Source organism: Stegostoma tigrinum, chromosome 3 (genome assembly GCF_030684315.1).
Source record: "Stegostoma tigrinum isolate sSteTig4 chromosome 3, sSteTig4.hap1, whole genome shotgun sequence".
NCBI lineage: Eukaryota > Metazoa > Chordata > Chondrichthyes > Orectolobiformes > Stegostomatidae > Stegostoma > Stegostoma tigrinum.
Genome location: NC_081356.1, coordinates 35,194,250 through 35,219,628, shown reverse-complemented (window position 1 = coordinate 35,219,628; position 25,379 = coordinate 35,194,250). Strand labels below are relative to the sequence as shown.

The 25,379-nt window shown below is 41.3% G+C and overlaps 1 protein-coding gene across 3 annotated transcripts in view; it reads left to right on the top strand.

Moving 5' to 3' along the window:
• LOC125450708 (phospholipid-transporting ATPase ABCA1-like) overlaps positions 1-25,379 on the top strand; it is a 159,116-nt gene that overhangs the window by 119,828 nt on the left and 13,909 nt on the right. For all 3 annotated transcript variants that reach the window (XM_059644425.1, XM_059644433.1, XM_059644422.1), the window contains 15 exons: positions 1,804-1,898; positions 2,081-2,113; positions 3,105-3,210; positions 4,638-4,712; positions 6,600-6,769; positions 9,075-9,252; positions 12,713-12,828; positions 14,000-14,144; positions 17,997-18,120; positions 19,091-19,220; positions 19,635-19,755; positions 19,865-19,927; positions 20,946-21,052; positions 23,504-23,645; positions 25,170-25,304. In XM_059644425.1, coding sequence (XP_059500408.1) covers positions 1,804-1,898; positions 2,081-2,113; positions 3,105-3,210; positions 4,638-4,712; positions 6,600-6,769; positions 9,075-9,252; positions 12,713-12,828; positions 14,000-14,144; positions 17,997-18,120; positions 19,091-19,220; positions 19,635-19,755; positions 19,865-19,927; positions 20,946-21,052; positions 23,504-23,645; positions 25,170-25,304 — 1,740 coding nt within the window. The remainder of the gene's footprint in view (positions 1-1,803; positions 1,899-2,080; positions 2,114-3,104; positions 3,211-4,637; positions 4,713-6,599; positions 6,770-9,074; positions 9,253-12,712; positions 12,829-13,999; positions 14,145-17,996; positions 18,121-19,090; positions 19,221-19,634; positions 19,756-19,864; positions 19,928-20,945; positions 21,053-23,503; positions 23,646-25,169; positions 25,305-25,379) is intronic.

Sequence of the window (25,379 nt, the reverse complement as noted above, 5' to 3'; positions counted from 1 at the left end):
CATATAAATAGAGGATGTCTTAGTGGTAGGATACTGGCCTCTGGAGTTATTTTAAGTAATATTAATGAAAAGGACAGGAACATTTTAATAAGAAAAGTCTGTCACTAAAAACACAAGGTCTTGCTGTTTCATGTGTTAAATAAGGAATCTGAAATATTTTGCATCAATTGTGCCATGTGACGATACAATAGCTTTAAAAGATATATTTTATCCTAGTTTCTCTTTTAAAGAAAGGCTAAGACAGAGTGATCTGCTCAAAGTCAGTAAAGTAAACAGCTTTTGGGGCCTTGGGGCATTTTAAAACCTGAAACAATAGAAGCAACCAGTTGGGGTGTGTGGTCAAGCTCCCACAGAGCCAGGATTTTTAGTTTTAGCCTTCTGCAGTTGCTGGCATCTTGAAGCTGGATGTGGAAGCTCTTATTCCTCTCTCTATTACAACTGAAAGCTGGGCCCTCTTGTTGCTGCTAGAATTGCATGTGAGACAAACCAATTTTACTGAATTTACCTGAGCCAAGGATGTATTTGTGGGATACTATATTGGAACAGTCAATTAGTAGTAATTTGTATATTTTGTAGACATATTATTTTGTTAAGCATTTTGATAGAGATACAGTTAAGCCAATTCTTTTATTTATACTTTGTCTGTATTTTAATTATAGTGTAAAAATAACGTATATTTGCTTAAAATCAAGTAACTTGACCATTTGAATTGCATCAGGAATGCATGCCAAACTCTTATGTTTAAAATAAGAAAAATATAAGGTCCAGGCTGTCTTGTTAATATATTTTGAGAGGATTTGGTTGGGCCCATAACAGCCATTGGATTTGTTGCACTGATGTGCTGGTGCTAAAATCATATCTAATATTATTTCCAATGTGAATGCTCCCCTAGATGTTTTTATGTAATTGCAGCTAACAAGGACGGATGAAATGACTGCACTGTTAGTAGCGTTGCCTTTTGGATGAAATGTCAACCTGAGGCATGTCTGCCTTCTCAGATTGATATAAAATGTCCCATGACACTATTTCTATGAAGAGCAATGGAATTATCCCACAGTAACATGGACAATATTGATCCCTCAATCAACATCACTCTCACCAAAAAAAAGTTATCTGATCTTTACTACATTACTGTTTGTGGTATCCTGCTGTGCACAAAGTGATTCCATGTATATCAGTGATTATATTTATAAAAAACATTAATTTGCTGTAAAACACTTTGGAATGTCCAGTGGCTGTTGAAATGCTAGATGTTAATTTTGTACTTCTTTGCTCTTCGTTCTGTATTGGGATATTGGCATTACTGGCAAGACTATCATTCGTTTCCCATTCCTAACTGCCCTTGAATATATTGGCATCATAGACCATTTTGGAGGGCAATTGAGTATCAATCTCACTGTCATGGGTCTGAGACGCAACTAGGCCATATTAAGTTGGGACAGAGATTTCTTTCTTTGAAGCACAATAGTGAACCACGTGAGGTTTTGAGACAATCAGCAATGGTTTCATAGTCACCATTATTGAAAATTGCATTTCTAATTCCAAATTTATCAAGTTTATTTAGCATGGTGAGATTTGAGTCCATGTTTTTAGCACTTTAATCCTAGGCCTTTGGATTTTTACTCCAATGATATTACCATGACACGGTTACCTTAACAAGCAGCTTGTTTTAATTTTGGGATCAGGGCTTTGGTTATGTTTAAAATGGAGTGAGAAAGGAAAGTGAAATATAATGCTTTCAAAAGGAACATGTATTGAATCAGCATTTTTGAAAAGATAACCAATTATTTTCCTCCTTTATAGATAAAGTTGAACTCTACAGACATCCTCCAGAACCTGTCAGGCAGAAATGTGTCCGATTACCTTGTGAAAACCTATGCACAAATCATTGGGCGAAGGTAATCTGAACATCATTTAAGCTCAAATTGTTGTCAACTACACAATATCGTTGGAAAGGGTTACATAAGATAAAGACAAAAAGAAGGGAACTGGGTTTTCAGTTGAGAGTGTTCTTCATTTAATTTGTGTTTGACTTCATCTGTCAAGCGTTCAGCTCTCTATTTTTGGTTTCTTTCAACAGTTTAAAGAACAAAATGTGGGTGAATGAATTCAGGTATGTTAATAAGTCATTAACATTGTTTTGGTTCTCGACTGGTACTGTTTTCAGAATTTACAGAATAATTTTGTGGGATTAAAGCAAATTCAACTTTGAACCAATCATGTAGCATGGTAATAACTGGACTCACATGAGTGTGTCCTTATGTGCCTTGACTTTCACGTGTCCTAAAATCAGGTTGTGCAAAACGCCATCATGCAGGATGTCTATGAAAGTACTTGTGTGTATTATCATTGTCCAGAACAGATACATCAAAATATACAGAACTGATGCATCACTTGTGCAATGTGTTTTATGAAATACTTGAAAAGAGGAAAGCAATAATTTAGGTTTAAGTCGTTGAAATTCAAAAATAATGAAAGCCTCAGTTAATAAATTAAAATAAATGGCACTAACAGAAGGACTGGGTGAAACTTTTCTGTGCTACCATCGAAATTACCCCTGTACAAGGTTATTGGGAAAGTTTTTTTTGATTCTTTCATCAGAAGTGGACATCACCAGCAAGGCCAGGATTTGTTTCCCATTCCTAATTGCTATTGAACGATTTCCAAGCTTAATTAAGAGGGTACCAGCTGATGTGGTGAGATTTGAGCCCATATCTCCACAGTTTCATGGGTTCTAATCCAGTGAGATTGCCACTATATAGATAGTTCCCCTTTAACGCTATAGTTGCTTCCTTGTGTGACCTCATGCTGTAAAAAAATCACATTCTAGGGAAATCACCATAGAAAATTGCTGTACCTGTAGAGCAGAAAGTTTGTTATCCAAACAGTGTCCACTATTCATCAATTGCATTACAGCCAATTTGCATTAATGAAACACATATTATAGCAGAACTAGCTATACTAATGTCTCCCCAGAGTGCCAGCTGATGAAATTTCAGGATCATGTTGTGCCATGTAGCACAGTGATCCTATAGCCTGTTATAACAGAAGTTACTTCTGCAGCTACAAGAACCCCAGTGATTTTTTTTTGTCTTGATCTCTAGGTATGGAGGATTTTCACTTGGGGGAGAAAGCTCTCAGTTGCTGCTACCACAGGAAGAAATCACTCAAGCCATACTCCATTTAAAAGAGGCACTTGCATTGACGCAGGTCAGTACTGCAATTTTGAGTTTCATGATATAGTTTTGTACAGTCTTGTTAAAAGCAAACAACAAATCAAATGTGTTTGATCAGCCTAATCCAGTACTACAAACAGTCATGTAATTCTGAGTTAAGTTTTACTTGGTCTTTAGTCAGCTGAAACAAAGTTCTACACTACCTAGTAATGTGATCCGTAGTTTCCTAGAAAAAAAGGATATCAGATATTATCTGAGTTAATTACCCCTAACCCTGGTCAGAGTCACCACAGCTTTCTCTCTCTCTGCTTCTTTCCATGCTACAGACTCACAGTTGGGAATGGAGAGGAGAGCTAAACTGCATGCTGTCTCTATTAGTGTAGTAAAGTTCACCTCAATTGTACAAACTGTATGGACCAAATACAATACTTTTATTAATTCGCAGACTGTAGGCATTGTTGGCAAGACCAATGGTTATTGCCCATCCCTCATTTCCCTGAGATCTGATGTAAACGTGGTTTACTAGGCCATGTCAGGAGACTGATACGTGAAAACAGTTCAAGAAGGCCCATCACTCCCATCTCAAGACATCAACAGATAGTCAAAATTTCAACCTTATCACTGATGCAGACAATCTGAGTTAAATTAGAAATAACTGCCTGGTTTACTTTGTTTAACTCAAAACATCACTGCCCCTTGACATTTCTCCTGTAAAGCAATTTTCCTACCTGCCACCCAGAGGAGAAAGGCTGAAAATGGAATATGATTACCTGAAAGTTTCCCTCCCAAGTTGCATACCATTTTCACTTGGAACTGTATCACAATTTCTTCATTATCGTTGTGTCCAATTCCTGAAACTCCCTCTTGTCCAGTACTGTGCATGTCATCACAGGATTGAAGTGGCTTAAGAAAATGGCTCATCACCACCTATTCAAGTGCAATTAGGGATGGGCATTAAATCAAGCTCAGCTAGTGACACCCAACTGCTTTTAACAAGAGAAATGAGGAAAACTATATGGGAAATGTACAGTACAACACTGTCACATTTGTATTATTGGGGAATTAAAATGGTGTGATTGTGTCAATGCTACCTGTTCTTTCAATAGTATTCCTGTGGCTAAACTGTTATTACCAGAAGTATTAAATTCAAGAAGAGAACCTTATTGAATGTTAAACCTTATCGACGACTTAATTACACAAACTGGCGTCTTCTCAGAACCAGATGCTGATCACCCTTTGTGTCTGAGATTTTTAATGTCATTCAGATCTCCATCATAAATAGCTTTGTAACCCCAGCACAGAGCTGCTGTTACTATATAGTTACACGACATTGGCGTTGTGTCAATGTGTCACTCTGGATATGAGCTCCATTTACTTCTGTTTCCCATTGTTAGGCAAACCTGGTTGAATTTATTTATTTACACATTTAAGATGTGTTTAAAGTTAACTTTTCATCCTCAGGGGAGTGCTTCTGACCGTTTTATGAGCCAGCTCTTGAAATTTATGTCAGGATTAGACACAAAAGATAATGTTAAGGTAAGACTTAAGCTTTTGGAACTCTATAAGTGCCGGGCATTGTAAAATCCAATGATCCTTCCCCAATCTGTTATGATCTCTTTAAACATTTTCTGACTCAAAAGCTGAAACACACATACCAACAAATTCAAGAACAGCTTCTTCCCCACCAAATATATATCTCAAATTTTAAATTTAATGTTGATTTTGCTCTTTATGCACCCTCCCTGCAGACGTAAGATGGTATTTTCCTCACTCTGTCCTATTACCCTAATGCATTTTGTATGGTATGATCTGCCTGTACTGCATACAAAACAAAATGTTTTTACTATACCCAGGTACATCTGACAATAGTAAGTCGATTCAAATCAAACTAATAATTCCTTGCTTTTGAAGAGGGAGGCAGAGGGCATCATTGGAGTTCAGAATAAACCCATTTGGGTATTGTTTCATTTTAACTGGATGTGCTTTTGTGCTCAGGAAGTCAACTGATGTGCGTAATAGAGAGCACAGTTGTAATTTTTATAACCAGCATCATTAGCCATTCTTACTGGACAATGAAATAAAGTCATCTTTTATTATGTGATAATAACTCTAGCAGAACCACCTGTTCTACACAAGTGTCCGACACAGTTGATAGCTTTATGGTTCAAGTGAGATTGCCAGTCTACCTGTATCAGGGGTTTGTTGAGGTAGGGAGGGAGGAATTACTTCCACAATCAGAGGGTCCAGATTTAAACTCACTGCTGGAGGATGTTGTTGGAGATGATGAGAATTTTTAATGTGATAAATGATTATGCATGCACCACCTGAAAGGATATTTAAAGCAGATTTAATAGTTACGTTCAAAAATTTCAACATCACTATCAGATCATATTACTGAAAATAGCATTGAAAAACACAATCATATCAGGTACCACATGGCTGATTTTAACTGGTCCCATTGGGGTAAGAATATGCAGCAATAGTGTTGCTCTATTACATCTCTCCTCTGCCCTGCCCCGCCCCACCCTAGCCCACCCCAATTATCCTGTACATTTACTTCAGCAATAAAAATCAACCCTCACAATTGTTGGATCTCAGCGTTTAACAAACATGTCGCTAGTACAGACAGAAGATTTTTTGCTTCTATTGGTGAACTATTTAGAGCATAGAATTACATTGGATTCGAGAGCATGGAGATTTGGTGGCTCTTGGCGGTGGTGGTGGTAGTGTTTATGCTTCACACGTGTCGCCATCCTCCCGCCTTCATCTCGAATGGGAGTCAACTTTAACTCCATCCCATTGCCTATCTGCGCCCTGCCAATCTGTGTCAGTATGGGAATTTTGTCTTGCCCTGTTTATTTGTTCTTTCCAGCGAACTATTCATTTTTCCCATTATCCTTAATTGGTGTTGTACGACCTAGAGATCAAACAATCTCAAATACATTTCTTTGACACACTGTTTGCATTGTACAGCTAACGTGAGTACCCCAAGGATAGAGTTATTCAGAATCACTTGTGAATACTAGGAAATATTTGTGTGAATGGTTGTCAGGCAAGGGTAAAACTGGGGTGAACTGTGATTATTCAGCCACACATACCAAATAATCTAACTAAATTTGGCTGTTAACTTGAAGCATGCAGATTGGACACTTGAATGCAACATTGAAAGCAGACTGGAGTCCATGGAACTGCAACATATCAAGATCATTGACTTCAGAAAAGGGAATAAAATGGGCAAAGGACCATAATAGAAATTAAATCACGCATGAGTGAATAGACTATTAAGCTTTAGTACACAAGAAACTGAGCTATCACATAGTCTGGACTGGAGGTAAAGCAAAGAGTCAACTTATACTGCAGTTACAGAAAACCTGTGTCATTAATGGTGATGTTTCACACTGACACTTGGTTTGTGTAATTTAGATTTGGTTCAACAACAAAGGCTGGCATGCCATCGGAGCCTTCCTGAATGTCATGAACAATGCTATTCTTCGGAATCGGTTAGGGGAAGATGAAGATCCCAGTGCATATGGAATCACCGCCATCAATCATCCTCTCAATTTGACCAAAGAGCAGATCTCTGAGGTGGCTCTGTAAGTACCAACTTCATGTCTCTCACTCGTTATATTATTTTAAAATACATTACATGCCTATGAATAAAATGTTGGAATGATTTCTTTCGCATTTTTTTTTGAGTAACAGTTAATTTTATAATGTGCTGTGGATTTGCTTTCACTAAAAACTCCTTATGACTCCCAGTGATATGCATTTTATTTTATTCTTTGTGAACATTGCCAGATAGTAACATTTAATTCCTATCAATGCTGCATCCTTAACCATTGCAGTACATGGTGATGGTTGGTCCACAGTGCTGTTCGGTAGGAAGGTCCAAGATTTTGATTCCCTGTAATTTGAGGGTGTGTTTGAACCATGGGACCTTGCTGCTGAAGGAGCTGGATTGAGACTTCTGAAATGCAGTTCAAATGAAATCCTTAGGGCTGGAAATGAAAGGAGACATTGCTGACAATTTCAGTGCCAGACTCATTCCCAGTTCAGTGGAAAAACAATAAGGAACAAACCCACTCAGCCTCCCAGCTCCCTCACTACAGATTTTGTTCACAATGTACTATTTTTTCCTGCTGTCCGCAAGACAGTGAAGGGAATCCCAGTTGTGAAGCTGTTAAGTCTATGACCCAATAATGCCCGCTTATGCCATCTGCAGAGACTCTTGGGAACCCAGTCTGCATGAGTTTTTGTCTGCTTTGCAAGGATAGAATTTACTTCAAAGACAGACGTCAAATGCAAAACAAAATGATAGAGTTGGAGCCACGAGGATAATAAAGCAGCATCATTGTTTACACAGACCCACATATTGTGACTTTTGTGTTTGAAAGTTAAGATGTTTGAGTAAATATTTTGTCAAATTTGACATGGCTGGGTGGATAATGTATCCCACGGTGCTGACTTACGTATAAATTTGATTGTATGTTACACTGACTATTTACCAGGAAGAAATGAACCTTTAAACTTCAGTCAGGTTGATAGGGAAGTTTGCTGATGTTCATTGTTAAGTAGCTGAATCTCAGTTTGACAGATCAAGTACAGATATAGTTAAGGGTAAATATGGAGCAAAGGGGCCATTCTTTCCATTCATCGGTTGTGAGATACAATAGGTTGCGTTATAAACATGGACAGAATTTTACAGGCTGTTGCTGGTGGGTTTACAGGCAGGGGTCCCATAAAATCCACCAGTTGAACCTACCCATTCGTGACATATGGTGACTTAAGAGCCGCCTTCTGTCTGATCGTAATTTTGAAGCTGGTAAGTGGGAGTCATGGACAAGGTTGAAGGGGGGGGCCATAGATGTGGGACCTGCTGAGGCCTCAGGAACAAAAAGGGGAGGCTGTGGTAACCTAAACACTGGTGCCATCTCCTCATGGAGGTCTGCTCCAAGAACTGCGTCCTTCAGATCTCCCCACAATTCCCTTGGCCTTTCAAATGTGGTCACCACCAGCTGACCACCTCCTCACCAAACTCTCCACTACCTCTCCTGGCACTGGGGCCTGACACTTCCTGCCCCAAGCTGTCAGGCGCTCAGGTTTACTTGTGACCTTCAATCCCTGGTGTTTAGAATCTGGTCCAGTCTGGAGTCCCAGTAGTGACCATGATTCCTCTTGCTGGGACAACAGAGCCGCTAGTCAATCAGATTAATAAAATGTGAGGCTGGATGAACACAGCAGGCCCAGCAGCATCTCAGGAGCACAAAAGCTGACGTTTCGGGCCTGGACCCTTCATCAGAGAGGGGGATGGGGTGAGGGTTCTGGAATAAATAGGGAGAGAGGGGGAGGCAGACCGAAGATGGAGAGAAAAGAAGATAGGTGGAGTGGAGAGTATAGGTGGGGAGGTAGGGAGGGGAAAGGTCAGTCCAGGGAAGACGGACAGGTCAAGGAGGAGGGATGAGGTTAGTAGGTAGGAGATGGAGGTGCAGCTTGGGGTGGGAGGAAGGGATGGGTGAGAGGAAGAACAGGTTAGGGAGGCAGAGACAGGTTGGACTGGTTTTGGGATGCATTAGGTGGAGGGGAAGAGCTGGGCTGGTTGTGTGATGCAGTGGGGGGAGGGAACGAACTGGGCTGGTTTTGGGATGCGGTGGGGGAAGGGATTAGTCAGCAGCGCTGAAGCAGGTGAAAGCCTCACATCCAGCTAGCTACAGTACAATGGCTCCAGGGCTGCTTGCTGCAGGCATGTCTCCTTGTTGGTTTTCTTAATGGTTGAGGCAGGATATCCAGCCATCCAGACAAACCCTGCTGTCCCACTCCTGCATGTTCAGACATTGCTGTCTGCTTCTTGAACAGAACCATTTGATCATCTGATTCTAACATTCTGACTGTATATTGCAGGATGACCACTTCCGTGGACGTTCTGGTTTCCATCTGTGTGATCTTTGCCATGTCCTTTGTGCCGGCAAGTTTTGTTGTTTTCCTGATTCAGGAACGGGTCACCAAAGCCAAGCATATGCAGTTCATCAGCGGAGTGAAACCGGCCATGTATTGGCTCGCTAACTACGTATGGGATATGGTGAGTAGGGAGCCTCCTCATAAAAGCTTTGTAAGTGTTTTCTACCAAGAAGCGTAGTGCAGCGACAATTGGGCGTATACTTGAAAAGAGAAGCCTTCCAGAACACTGGAGCTAACTCGGGCATGATTGGCTGAGTGGCCTCCTAATGCACTTGTGAGGGTTCAGTGGGGGTGAACCCCTTGTCCACATTATAATTGTCACTTCCTTGGGAGATGATGGCCTAATGGTATTATCACAAGATTGTTACTCTGGAATGTTCTGATGAAGCTTCACCAGACTCAAAACATTAACTCTCCTTTCTTCCCACTGGCAGACCTGCTGTGTTTTGCCAGCATTTTCTGCTTTTGTAATGTCCTGAGGATCTGCATTTGAATTCTGTCACGTCAGATGATGGAAGTTCATTTAATTTTGAAAATATCTGGAATTAAGAGTTTAATGATGACCAGGAAACTACAATTGATTTTCAGAAAAACCCATCTGGCCTATTATTCCTTTAGGGCAGGAAAGGGACTGTCCTTACTGGTCTGGTGGACATGTCACTCCAGACCCACAGCAATGTGGGTGACTCACATCTATCTTCTGGGAAATTAAAGATGGGCAATAAATGCTGGCCCAGCCAGCAACACCCTCATCCCATGAATGAATAGAGAAAAGAAATTAATGTTCTGTAGAAATATAGGCCTACAGGCTGTCGTAGAGACGTAGAATTGTTCAGCACAGAAACAGGCCCTTAGCTCCAACTCCTGTTGACCAAATATCCTCAATTAATCTCATCCCATTTGCTAGCATTTGCTCCTATTCCTCTAAACTCTTCCGATTCATGTACCCATCCACATGCCTCTGGCAGCTGATTCCATATGCGCACCTCAATGAATAAAATTATTCGGATTCGTATTATGACAATGAATAGTTAATCCACCAATCGAAGTATTGTGATGCACAAGTACCATACGCTATGTACCAGTCTTTATGTCCCTGAATCAACTCCCTTAAGTGACTTTCTGGGGAATGAACAAAGTGTCTTTTTGTACAGGCAGATGTAACTCAACCACTTTGCTGTGGGTCTGGAATGACATGTACACCAGACCAGTGAAAATGGGAACTGCAGATGCTGCAGAATCGAAGATAATAAAATGTGAGGCTGGATGAACACAGCAGGCCCAGCAGCATCTCAGGAGCACAAAAGCTGACGTTCCCAGTTCGTCCCCTCCCCCAACTGCACCACACCACCAGCCCAGCTCTTCCCCTCCACCCACTGCATCCCAAAACCAGTCCAGCCTGTCTCTGCCTCCCTAACCTGTTCTTCCTCTCACCCATCCCTTCCTCCCACCCCAAGCCGCACCTCCATCTCCTACCTACTAACCTCATCCCACCTCCTTGACCTGTCTGTCTTCCCTGGACTGACCTATCCCCTCCCTACCTCCCCACCTATACTCTCCTCTCCACCTATCTTCTTTTCTCTCCATCTTTGGTCCGCCTCCCCCTCTCTCCCTATTTATTCCAGAACCCTCACCCCATCCCCCTCTCTGATGAAGGGTCTAGGTCCGAAACGTCAGCTTTTGTGCTCCTGAGATGCTGCTGGACCTGCTGTGTTCATCCAGCCTCACATTTTATTATCTTGTACACCAGTCCAGTAAGGACATCCACTTTCCCTCCCTAAAGGACATTAATAGGCCGGATGGGTTTTTCTGAAAATCAATTGTAGTTTCCTGCTCATCATTAAACTCTTAATTCCAGATATTTTCAAAATTAAATTGAAATTCCACCATCTGACATGACAGAATTCTGAAAAGGGGTCCTGACCCAAAACGTCAACTTTCCTGCTCCTCTGATGCTTCCTGGCCTGCTGTGTTCTGTTAGCACGCCATGTGTTATCTGTGACTCCAGCATCTTCAGTTCTTGCTATCTCATGGTGCACACTCTGTTCCTTTTGTTCGTCGTGATTCGCAGTTCTCACCTCATGAATGAACTATGATTTATTTGCTTGGTGAAAGCTGCTTAAGTATTTCAGAAGTTAGAGAAGAGCCATCATCCAAACCTTTGTCTTGCAACCCCTCTAGTTCAAATGGCAGTTGCCCCTTAGGTTAACACAATCTTTTGCGTTTTGCTTCACGCTTTTGCAAAGCTTTCTGCCATGGCTGAAGTACTTATACAGCACACTGGTGTCCTCTAGTGTTGGGAATCAAGTGGTGTCAAGTCTCAAACTCCTGAATACTTCATGTTAGATCAGGAACTAACGTAATTCACTTAGACATTATTTGTGATTGCACTAGAAACATACTTGTGAATATTTTCTTTCTTTGAAGTTTGCATCAAAATGCTGACTGTATTCTTTGCAAAGATTATAATTTGATTAGCAGAGTAAATGCATGGTTTATTACATGTACTGACAAAAGGAATTATTGTTCCTAAAACTGAGGCTCCCAGGACCTAATATACTTCATTTCTGGATACATTTCTGGCTTTCAGAGCATTTTCAGCTGGACATTTATAAAGAAGTGGAGGTGGTTCCGAGCTGAATGTCTCAAACTCCATCCTTCAACAATGAGTGGCATGGTGGATCAGCGGTTAGCACTGCTGCCTCACAGCATCAGTGTCCTGGGTTTGATTTTCACCCTTGGGTGACTGTCTGTGTGGAGTTTGTATGCTCTCGCTGTGTCTGTGCAGACACGGGGTTTCCTCTGGGTGCTCTGGTTTCCTCCCACAGTCCAAAGGTGTGCAGGTTAGGCAGCTTGGCCATGCTAAATTGTCCATCGTGTCCAGGTGGGTTAGCTGTGGGAATTGCACAATCACAGGGGGATGGGATTACATCACGGTAGGATGCTCTTTGGAGGGTCAGTGTGGATTTGATGAACTGAACGGCCTGCTTCCAAGCTGTAGGAATTCTATAAATATCTGAGATAACATATTAGATTTAACTGTGCATCAACCCAGAGGTGTATTTAAGATTGGTGATCTTGGGCCCTTTTTTTTGTCATCTCCCAAAGAGAATTGATTCAGTGTACGAATGTTTATTCCAACTGTGTCCCCTACCCAATGTTTCAGATGATTTCTTGTTGAGTTGCTTTTATTTGGCAGTATATATCTGCTGCTGAGATGTTCTGTCACTGAGATCATTAGCTGATACCAAGCACAACCAGCTTCCTTCACAGCAGGTATGAATCCAGCAACTCCGAGCTTTCCCCAGTTCTCAGCGACTTTAATTTTGCTGGTCCTTTTTGATGATATAGTTAAATGTTGTCCCATGATAGGCCAGTCACTCTCATCTGCTCTTTTGAGTTCAGCTCTTTAGTCCATGCTTGGACCAAGGCTACAATGAAGTCAGGAGACCAGTGGTCTGATAAAATTCAAACTGAGCAAGTTCTTGCTGAGTGTCACTTGACAGTACTATTGATGACTTCTTCCATTGTTTTGCTGATTGTTGAGCCTAGACCTGAATTTTGATTCTGTTTCCTTGCAGTGCAACTATGTGGTTCCTGCCACTCTGGTCATTATTATTTTCGTCTGTTTTCAACAAAAGTCATACGTGTCTTCCTCGAATTTGCCTGTGTTGGCACTGCTTCTCTTCCTGTATGGGTAAGTCCATACCTTATTTGATATTGTGCTTGTTTACAGTTCTATTCTATTGGCAGGTTGGAACAAAATGGCTGTAAAGCTTCAAAGTGCACACTTCTATTTGTTGGTCACTCTCAATGGTAGATCTCTGTTTGGGGAAGGATTTTGAGCTTGTAATCACATTAGCACCAGGATCCATCAGGTCCAACATTTGCCCTACAGTTTCTCTGGGAATTATACTTGAATTGAGTCTGTGTGGAGTTTACAAATTCTTCCCATGTCTGCTTAAGTTTCCTCCAGGTACTCTGGCTTCCTCCCACAATCCAAAGATGTGCATGTTAAGTGGATTAGCCGTGGGAAATGCAGGGTTGCAGGGATAGGGTAGAGGTATAAGTTTGGATAGGATGCTCTTTGGAGGGTGGGTGTGGATTTGCTGGAAACTTGCTTCCTCGCTGTTGGAATTCTATGATTCTATGAAGAACACCTGTGAGAAAAGCACCACAGCCAGACTGGTAAAGTATCTGGAAATCCATCCCAAAGAAACACAACTTTCCTTCACCTCGTCAACATTTATGTGACAACTGCAGTGTAGGGATATCACAGCTCCACTCAAGCTCCTTGCTGTCTGGCTGTTTTCTTTGGGTTCTTACCCTTGTGTTTAAAATTCAGTAATAGGGACAATGGCAGCACAGGAAATCACAAATATTGGCAAATCTAATAAATTATTGCATCTTCAGTGTTTCAACAGCCATACAAGATATATCCAACTTTCAGACTGCAGTACATGGTCCCCAGTGTTGTTTGATGGAAAGGAACACAAATATAACACTATTCAGATTCTCAGCTTGAATTATGTTAAACGTAGAATTTACTGCAATGTAAGCAAATGTGGCAGCCACCTAATCCACAGCAAAACCCAGAAACAGAATTAAGAGAAATAACTAGTAATAAGTGTTGGCCTGGAAACCAAAGAACTCGCTGTTCTTTTTCCAATTATGCTTTGAGACCTTTCGCATCCAAAGGACAACAGCAATCATGCACTTCTCTCAGTACATCCTAGGTTTTGTGTTTGAGTCTTCACATAGAGGATTGAACCCACCACTTGAGACACAAGCAGAGCCAAGATGATATGGTTCACTCTCTTGATCATGTGACCACTGTGCTTGTAACCAGAGTCTGTTTCTCCTTCCAGATGGTCCATCACACCTTTGATGTACCCAGCATCATTTGTGTTCAGGATCCCCAGCACTGCCTATGTGATACTAACCAGTGTGAATTTGTTCATTGGTATTAATGGCAGCGTGGCAACCTTCGTATTGGAGCTGTTTAGCAACAATGTAAGTTCATAACATTGAGTTGTGAATCAAATACAAAATGGGATCTGGCCAAATTGCTGACTGACTGCTTACTTTTAAGAGGACAATTGCTTGAGATGATCAGAAAAAATGTATCTATTGGCAATCACGTGCAATTTAATGATTGCAGAAACTGATATCAGATTTGGCTAAGCCCATTGAGGTAAGTTGCCAGATAAGGATTTGTGGGTGTAATGTAAATTCTATCCCAAATTAGAAATGGCACTGACAAGTATTTCATTATTCATCACCTGAGCAAATTATATTGAGGGTAATATAACACATTGGCTGTTTATAGGTATTATAATGTAACGTTAGTGGGATCGGTGACGTACACATGGTTAAAACCGTAAGACATAGGTGCGCAAGTACACCGAGCAGTCCACTGAGCCTGCTGCACTATTCATTGTGATCAAACTAATCTGATGATCATTAATTCCCTAGGGAGGGGATTTTAAGGCTGGGGAGCATACTTCTAAGGTGAGAGGAGAAAGATTTGAAAAAGACATAAGGGGCAACTTTTTTTTACACAGAATGGTTCATGTGTACCCTGAGGAAGTGTTAGATGCAGGTATGGTTAAAAGGCATTTTGAGTATGTATATGAATAAGAAATGTTTGGAGGAATATGGGCCATGTGTAGGCAGTGGGACTAATTTAATTTGGGACTATGGTTGGCATGGGCTGTTTGGACCAAAGGGTCTGTTTCCATTCTGTACTCTATGGCTTTATGATTCTACTTTCCTGCCTTGATACCGTACCCTTGATTTACTTACTGATTAAAAATATCTATCTCAGCCTTGAACATGGTTAACAACCCAGCCTGTGCAGCCCTGTGTAGAAAGAATTCCACGGATTCACTACCCTCTGAGAGAATCTTACTTAGTTTAAAAAGTAGAATAGAAATTCATAGAATAATTCTCGGTTCACAATCCATGGAGCTCGCAGTTGGTTTAACAGAATGTTGAGGGAGCAATATTGAAATTAGTTGATTGTGATTTGTGGCAGTGGTTATGAGGACTGCAGAAGGAAATAGCCAGGGTCAAAGATGATCAAGCCCACTTCATAATGCCGTTGGATGTAGAAACAGGAGTAGACCACTCAGTCTATTGTGTCCGCTCTGCCAAAAAGTGCTGAAGTTCCAATTCACCTGCGGGTGTCTTCCGCTCAGCTGTCCGAAATTTAGCAACAAATGCAACAAAACAAACTTTGACCCGACTGAGATGTGATTTCATGATCAAAGTCCAGAGTGATAATCATTACGCTGTGGAAGTTTCTAACTTCTCACCTCCAAGAGCAGCCAATTATGGATAGAATGACACAGGATGTAGCCTAAAGGTTGTTTTGAGCCTGGTATTTTTCATTGAACAAACAGGCCCATGGTCATACACAGATAATGAAATGTGAGGCTGGATGAACACAGCAGGCCAAGCAGCATCTCAGGAGCACAAAAGCTGACGTTTCGGGCCTAGACCCTTCATCAGAGAGGGGGATGTGGAGAGGGAACTGGAATAAATAGGGAGAGAGGGGGAGGCGGACCGAAGATGGAGAGTAAAGAAGATAGGTGGAGAGAGTATAGGTGGGGAGGTAGGGAGGGGATAGGTCAGTCCAGGGAAGACGGACAGGTCAAGGAGGTGGGATGAGGTTAGTAGGTAGCTGGGGGTGCGGCTTGGGGTGGGAGGAAGGGATGGGTGAGAGGAAGAACAGGTTAGGAAGGCACAGACAGGTTGGACTGGTTTTGGGATGCAGTGGGTGGGGGGGGAAGAGCTGGGCTGGTTGTGTGGTGCAGTGGGGGGAGGGGACGAACTGGGCTGGTTTAGGGATGCAGTTGTGGAAGGGGAGATTTTGAAACTGGTGAAGTCCACATTGATACCATTAGGCTGCAGGGTTCCCAGGCGGAATATGAGTTGCTGTTCCTGCAAACCAAGCGGAGGCTTGGAGACCGCTTTGCAGAACACCTCCGCTCAGTTCGCAACAAACAACTGCACCTCCCAGCCGCAAACCATTTCCACTCCCCCTCCCATTCTTTAGATGACATGTCCGTCATGGGCCTCCTGCAGTGCCACAATGATGCCACCCGAAGGTTGCAGGAACAGCAACTCATATTCCGCCTGGGAACCCTGCAGCCTAATGGTATCAGTGTGGACTTCACCAGTTTCAAAATCTCCCCTTCCACATCTGCATCCCTAAACCAGCCCAGTTCGTCCCCTCCCCCCACTGCACCACATAACCAGCCCAGCTCTTCCCCCCCACCCACTGCATCCCAAAACCAGTCCAACCTGTCTCTGCCTCCCTAACCGGTTCTTCCTCTCACCCATCCCTTCCTCCCACCCCAAGCCGCACACCCATCTACCTACTAACCTCATCCCACCTCCTTGACCTGTCCATCTTCCCTGGACTGACCTATCCCCTCCCTACCTCCCCACCTATACTCTCTCCACCTACCTTCTTTACACTCCATCTTCGGTCCGCCTCCCCCTCTCTCCCTATTTATTCCAGTTCCCTCTCCACATCCCCCTCTCTGATGAAGGGTCTAGGCCCGAAACGTCAGATTTTGTGCTCCTGAGATGCTGCTTGGCCTGCTGTGTTCATCCAGCCTCACATTTTATTATCTTGGAATTCTCCAGCATCTGCAGTTCCCATTATCCATGGTCATACACACATTGGATCCAAGCGAGTGCTGTTTGATTCGGTTGCTGTTCAATTTGACAATTACACGTCACTCATTCTGCAATTCCCTACCAATACAAGATCATTGCTTTAAATCTGATTGATTAAACATTGCTTTGGGTTTACGGAGACCTGACAAGTGTGTGCTGGTTTTGTCTGTCTGTAGAAAAAGTGCCTAGCGGATCCTTCAGCTGGAATTTCTAAGACATTGGCTTTGAAGGGAGTACAGTGTAGATTTATTAGAATGATACCTATAGTCCAAAAGTTATACTCTGAGAGATTAAACAATCTGGTATTGTATTTCCTAGGATTTCAAATATTAAGGAGTAACTTAGTCAAGGGTTTAATATAATAAAAGGAACTGACAGGGAGACAGAGACAGTTTCTGTGAGGTGGAACATCCACTATTGGGGAGCACAAATAAAAACATTAGAATCAGAGGTTTTCTGCAGTGAAATTAGGAAACATCTACATACAAAGGGTGGTACAAGTTGTGAGAGTCAGTGGTCAGCACTGCTGCCTCACAGTGCCAGGGACCTGGGGTTCGATTTTGCCCTTGGATGATTCTCTGTGTGGAATTTGCATATTCTCCACCCCCCTGCATTTGTCTTAGTTTCCTCCGGGTGCTCTGGTTTCCTCCCACAGTTCGGAGATGTGCAGATTAGGTGGTTTGGCCATGCTGAAGTTGCCCATAGTGCCCAGGGACGTGCAGGCTAGGTAGATTAGCTATGGAAAATATCGCGCATACAAGTATAGGGTAGGCACATAGGTCTGAGGAACGGTGTGGATTCGGTGGGCCAAACGGCTTGCTTACACTCTGTAATTATTCTCCGATTCTATGAAATTTGGAACTAACTTGCTGAAATGAAAATGAATACTAGATAATTTTACTTTTGAGATTGATGGACTTTTGTTACCTAAAATTATTAAGGGATTGGTTGGGGGATGTTGGAATCAGGTACACAGTCAGAGCACAGATCAGCCTTGACTTTATTTAAAGATGAACAATTCTTAAAGGGCAGACTGACCTCTTTCCGTTCCTGTGTTGCTATGTTCTGGCACAGCAAATTAATTGGCAATGATAATTACTTACAACCTGCTGAAATTAAACTTTTGTTCTACAATTCTTAAAACCTGTAAGCAGGTTCTTTCTTGTTTTGTTGCAGAAATTGAACAGCATTAACGAAGTCCTGAAATCTGTATTCCTCATCTTTCCCCACTTCTGTTTGGGCCGTGGGTTGATTGACATGGTGAAAAATCAGGCCATGGCAGATGCTTTAGAGCGATTTGGTATGTAATAATTTTTGGTTTGTCATTTAACTTCTGAATTCCGAGTGCAATTTGTTTTGAGAAAATCTTTGTATTGTTGTTTTTGCACTAATGCACCTATTTTCAGTTTTGGCTTAACATCAAAGATGAGATTATTTAAGTTACAGAACGTAATATACATCTAAACTGATGTGACCTAGCGTAATTGGTATCCAATTAACCTTATTGCAATAGGGAATGTTGCAGACTTGATATTTAATGTTGTTTTAATTCTTGGATCACAGGTGGTGAGTTTAAAATCTGTCAAGCCCAGACGTTTCATTCTGGGTAGGATTTGTATCTGTGCAGCTTAAAACAAAGCAGAGAGCAAAACATCTGCACCTTGGTCATATCAGCAAATGACCCTGACAAGCTTTCACCCAAATCTCAATTTGAAGCTTTTTTTTTATCTTTAGTGTCTGCAATTCAGACTAACTTGTTGTTGAACTGATGAGATGCTCTAGGAGAATGAAGGGATTTCCCTTTTCCCTGCACTTGGTAAACTAGCATTCTGTTGGTATCATGAAGAGAAAAAGGGCAAAGTCCCATTACATGGGGTTTTCATCCTTCTTTGCACCATGCTGAAGCTTTTCAATTTACATCACGTCCAAGATTCCCTATATTGTAGAGTGAGAATACACATCTCTAACAAGCACAATCCAAACATTCCCATTAAAATGAAATTGTTGTAGTAGGGCGATGTTGCCCTGCATTCTTTCCTTACTTTTCACTGATTTGTGTTGGATGGCTCAATGAACCAGGAGAGCCTGTTTTCTTAGTGTGATTTGTTTCTTACTGTAGTGTTTAATTGTTCTGTGACCCATTATATGTCTGTTCATTGTGTTTGACTGATTGAGATTGGGTGTGGCCTAAGTAAAAGTAAGTTGCAGAGAGTAAAACTATTCATTGTTGTGGTTTTGGAGTGCACTTCATGAAGTCTCTCTTTCTGTAGGCGAGAATCATTTTGTCTCCCCGCTTTCCTGGGATCTGGTAGGAAGGAACCTGTTTGCTATGGCTGTGGAAGGAGTGGTTTTCTTCTTCATCACTGTCCTGATTCAGTACAGATTCTTTATAAAACCAAGGTACATGATACTAGAATCTAATAAGGTTAATCAAAGAAGGGTGGGAGGAGACATGTGTTGAGCGTAAATATCAACATTGGGTCAAATGACTTGTTTCTGTGCTGTAAAATCCACTGTCATTCTATCCAATGTCATTCTTCATATGTTGCAATAATACAGCACTTTATCCCCTCTTTTCAGTGCTGCTTAATAAACTGTTGCAGACGGAATGGTTACATTTACTGTCAATTAACTTTATGAACCTGAGTTACCCGAACACTGCAGCACATTAATAATTGAATTCATTTAGTGCCCTAATACACTATACCTCTTTTTAATATTCCCATTCGATTAAAAGATGATTAACATGCATTGTTGCGCATGGTATTAATGCATGTGTAAGAAATTTAATGTATTTTTATGTCCTGTATCCAGACACACATCTGTAAAACTTCCAGTACTAACTGATGAAGATGAGGATGTGGCCAAGGAAAGGCAGAGGGTCTTGAGCGGTGGATGTCAAAATGACATTCTGGAACTGAAAAGTCTGACAAAAGTGAGTTCTGAATAGTACTTTTGATGAGTGAAGTAATGCTGGGCTGACTCTGTCTTGCTGTTTTCGTATGATGTGTTGTACCACATTAATATACATGCTTCTATTAAAGATTTACAGGATGAAACGGAAACCTGCTGTGGACAGACTTTGTGTTGGGATCCCACCAGGAGAGGTAAGGAGGATTGAGAGATGCACCTTATGGAATCATTGAATGGGACAACACTGAGGACAGTCATTTGAACTGTCGATCCTACACCTTATCATTTGCCTGTGGCCCTTCAAATTAGTTACCTTTAAGTTCAGGTTGTAATGTCATTTTGAAAGTTCCTTCAGCATCTGATACATCCACCTGTCGGGTATCATGGTTCTGATCCCAATAACCTAATGGAGGCCATTACTAGAGTCAGTTAAAACATTATTATATACAGTCCCTGGTGCAAGAGTAAAGAGCAGAGTAAACCCCATAAAATTAATGAAAATCTTCAATGTAGGATACTTTCCAATTAAGATTCACTGTATCATAAAGATTCAAGAACATCAACATGACAACTTTATATCATAAACTAACACACTAAACAAAAGTGGCCTTTGAGTGGTAATATTTTTATTCTGACACAATTTGTAACAAAAGACAATTATCAGTGCTGCCTGAATTAGGTTTTATCTTACTGACAGACATTCTGTGAGAAAAGGTCTCCATCATCGTTTGGGAGTTGTTCTGATGTACTCCAGAAATACTTCCACAGAGAAAATGGTAAATCCAAAATCTATAAAGAGACATTTTAAAAAAAAAATTGAAATTATTTGACTTATCCTGACCTCTCGATGTCCCAAAGCACTTTGCTGCCAGTGATGTATCTTTGAAAAATAGTCACTGTTGTAATGTAGAAACATTGTGGCCAAATTGTACAAAATAAGACCTCACCAAAGCCAATATGATCATGGCCAGATCATTCAATTTGGTTTGAGGGATAGTGTTATAAAGCATTGATCTTTATTTTTCTCCTTGGGAGAGGCAGGAAGTTCATTAAGCAATCACCTGCACAATTTGGGACATTGTGTTAAAAGACTGATGGATAGATTAGGAGCCAGGAATTGTGATTGAGTTATTTAATGGGTGCCCTTTTTGTCCGATCTTCAGTTTTTTTGTGTGAAGAAAGTACAAATTTCTGATGCCTCTCCTCTTCCAGTGCTTTGGGCTTCTCGGGGTGAATGGTGCTGGGAAAACAACCACCTTCAAAATGTTGACTGGAGATAGTTATGTGACAGGAGGAGAAGCTTTTCTTAATGGCTACAGGTAAGAGAGTGAATGGTTCATCATATCCATGTGCACTCAGATATTTTCAGTCTTATTTTCATTGGTATAGAAACATAGAAAATAGGAGTAGGAGTACGTCATTCAACTAGTTCAAGCTTGCATCATCATTCATAATGATCCTAGCTGATCATCCAACTCAGTAGCCTGCTCCCACTTTTCCCTCATATTCTTTTGATCTGTTTAACCCCATGTGCTTTATGCAGCTCATTCTTAAAATTCCACAATGTTTTGGCTTTGACTGCTTTCTGTGGTTGTAAGTTCCACAGGCTCATCACGCTCTAGGTGAAGAATTTTCTCCTCATCTCAGTCCTAAATGGTTTACTTCGTTTTGTCAGCCTTTCCTCTCCTGTCATTGGGAATATGCTTTCTACGTTTACCCTATCTAGTTCTTTTAGAATTTTATAGGGTTTTATGAGATTGCCCCTCATTCTTCTGAACTCCAGTGAATATAATCCTGACTGATTCAACCTCTCCTCAAACGTCAGTCCTGCCATTTCAGGAATCAGTCTGGTAAAACTTTGCTGTGCTCCACCAACAACTGAAGAAAGATGTTTTCCTAAAAAGACCAACGTTGCACACAGTATTCCAATGTGGCCTCACCAAGGCCCTGTATAATTGCAGCAAGACATCCTTGATCCTATACTCAACTCCTTTTTCTATGAAGGACAACATTGATTTGCCTTCTTAGCTGCCTGCTGCTTCTTCAGTGACTATTGCACAAGGACACCAAAGTGTCATTGCACATTCCCTTCTGACAATTTATAGCCATTCAGATAATAAACCACCTTGCTGTTTTTGTTCCCAAAGTAGACAACCTCATTTTATCCACATCATACTGCACCTGCTATGCATTGCCAACTCACTTACCAAATCACACTGAAGTATTTCTGCTTCCTCCTCACAGCTTGCCCTCACCCAATTTGTCATCTGCAAGTTTGGAGATGTTACATTTAGCTCCCTTATCTAAATCATTATTATGAATCATGAATAGCTGGGGTCCAGCACTAATCCCTGTGATACTCCCACTAGTCTCTGCCTGTCATTCGGAAAAAGGCTCATTTATTCTTTCTGTTCCCTGCCTGCCAACCAGTTTTCTCTTCAGTTCTGTGGAAGGGTCACCGGACCCGAAATGTTAACTCTGTTTTCTTCTTCACAGATGCTGCCAGACCCGCTGAGCTTTTCCAGCAATTTTGTTTTTGTTCCAGTTTTCTCTTTATCTCTGTATACAATGCATAAATTGTGTAAAGAGATGAGTAGAAAACTGGTTGTCTCGTGAGTATTAATTCTGCACAATAATGTCTTATAGGGGACATTGTCAAAAGCCTTCTGAAGCTCCAAGTAAACTGCATCCCACTGGTTCCCACGATGAACTATACACATTGGATGCTTGAAGAATTCCAGTAGATTTTTAAAACATGATTTCCCTTTTGTAAATCTATGTTGACTCTGTCCAATCCTACAACTGTTTTGCAAGTGCTCAGTTATCAAACGTTTATAATGGATGCTAACATTTTCCTTACTACTGATTTCAGGCTGACAGGCCTGTAATTCCTGAAGTTTTTCACTCTGCCTCCCTTTTTAAATAGAGGACTTACATTAGCTACCCTGTAATCTGTAAGAACTGTTCCAGAGTCTGTAGAATTTTGGAAGATGACCATCAATGCATCCACTATCTCTTGAGGCCCCTTCCTTAAGTACTTTGGGATTGTCTGGCCCTGGGGATTTATTGGCTTTCAATCCCATCAGTTCCTCCCTCTCGCTAAACCCTGTTTTTTTTTGCCATTTCTGGAATGTGACAGCTAATTCAGAACTAAACATGAACAGGAAAGTACAGGATGAGGTCACTGATGCAGCAGTTGCTAAGGAGGAAAGTTGTCACTTCAATTTTTCGGTTGTACGTGCGAGACAAATTTAAATAGCCGAAGCTCTGTATAAAACTAAGGAGATAACTGCCTCAAGCGTCAGTTCTTAGCAATGCATTTCCAATTATAATGGAGGCACTTATTTACCATTGGACATGAGATATGAATGGATTGCAATTAAACTACCTACCACATCTCAGATCCTGCTTATGTCAGTAGTACCTTGAAACAGGATCAGCCAAGAGTCAAACACATCTGAGGGGAGAACAGCAGTGTCAGTGATACCTCAGACTCCTTAATAGAACCCCATGGTTTTAAACAGTGCTGAGGTTGCTGAATGGGATTATCCTCACAATATCTGCCTACAAGCCAGACTGGATATTTGTAATATTGACTTTCATATATTAGAAACTATTTCTCTTATCCTGGCAAACTATATCCAAAGAATTGTTCTGTTTTCTCTTAGATTTTCCAAATTAAGAAAGATCCAGAGTGAATCTAGACTTGCAGCTGAAAGTTCAAAGAGGTTTCACTAAGATAAAATGTTGGTTTGGTCTTCTTTCTGCAGCATTTTATCCAACATACAAGAGGTCCACCAGAACATGGGTTACTGTCCTCAGTTTGATGCCATTAACGAGCTTCTCACTGGCCGGGAACATCTGGAGCTGTATGGACTCCTGCGAGGAATTCCTGAGAAAGAGATCTGCAAGGTAAAACGGATAGCATAAAACACAGAAACAGTCTAAGCCACGTCCTTCCAGTAACTCATTCTATCTGATCTTAAAGCAGCGTATTTGAATGTATATTGTGTAAGGGCAAGGGAAAAATGTTTTCCTTTTATCCTTCCTCACCTTTCCCTTTCCACGCTAAAGAATATGATCACTTGTGTACATTTGCATTCTTCTTTGTTGCAATAAATATCTGTTGGGTGTTCAAACTTTCAGAAGGGCCAGCTGAGGCAACCTCATTATGAAATGCTTCTACACCATGGAAACAAGTCATGGTCCAGGCTTGTATATATGTTCCACACAAGCCTCCTCCTTATCTCATCTCATCATTCTATTTCTTTTCTTTTCTCCACATGAACCCAGTTAGATTTTCTTTAAAGTAATCCTGGCTGGTTGCCTCAACCATTCCATAGAGTCGTGATTTTCATGTTCTAGCTACTAACTACAAACTCCACACATCCACATTTCTGAGCTGAATAGCAAATAGAAAGAAACATCAAAACCTAATTTGAGTTGGAGACACAGACTAGCGGTGGAGCCGCTCATCCTACTTGTGATCAACTAACTACGTCCAGACCAATGCTTCAAACTGAAAGGACTGTCTATATGACCTGTGCTTCTTACTTTGTTGAGACATGGCCTCATTCTATTTTTCAAATCCCTACATGCCCATCCGAGCCAGAACCCTTAGAACTCTATGCTCGTCCAATTGTGACCTTTTGAGTATTCTTCATTTCACCATCCAACAAGGTGTACAGGCTACATAAGGTATCAGAGAGCATGCATATAGTGCCTTTAATGTTGAAAAATAATCCAAGATGCTTCACAGATGTGTAGTCAAAATGTTGATACCAATTCAGTATAGGAGATGTTGGGCAGATGAATATATTTTTAAAAGATAGCTGTCTTTAACACTGAAATATAGCAAGAAATAGTTCCAGAATATGTGGTCTTAATAGCTGAATGTGATGAATCTAGAGGCGAGACAAAGGACTGACCAGAGGTCACAGTCAAATGAAGAATGAATGGAAGCAGGCAGGGTTGTGGGGCTGATGGATATCACAGAGAGAAGGAACTAAGAAAAGCTTTTAAGTTTGAGGCCTTAAGGTCTCTGGGAGCCAGCGTTGGCCAACAAGGACAGGGCTAATAGATGAGCAGGATATAGGAGAGGATGGCAGAGATCTAGATTCGCTGATGGTTACCAAGTTTGGAGGTTGAGAAGCTATCCAGTAAACCTTGGAAAAATTAAGGCTAGGGTAATAAATTAAGGCTGGGATTTCAGCAGCAAACAGACTGAAATTGAGGTAGAATCTGACAATGTCAGCAAGGCAGAATCAGAAGACTTTGAGAATGACGTGTGGATGAAAACTCAGAAGAGGGTGAAAAAAAATTGAGATTGCGGCAGTAATTAGTAATTTAAGCAAAACTGCACTCTAGAACTGTTCACATTTTTTTTGTGCGGTATCGCTTCTCTTTGTGTGCATTGACAGTATTCCTTTCCATCAGGTTGCCGAATGGGGAATCCAAAAGCTGGGAATTATTCGATACGCAGATAAAAGGGCTGGAAACTACAGTGGTGGGAACAAACGCAAACTCTCTACTGCTATGGCTCTGCTTGGGGGTCCTCCTGTGCTATTTCTGGTGAGTGTTTGACATGCAGTGCATATACTCTGAATAGCTGGCAAATTCTTGCATTGAATTTGGATTGAATGAGTG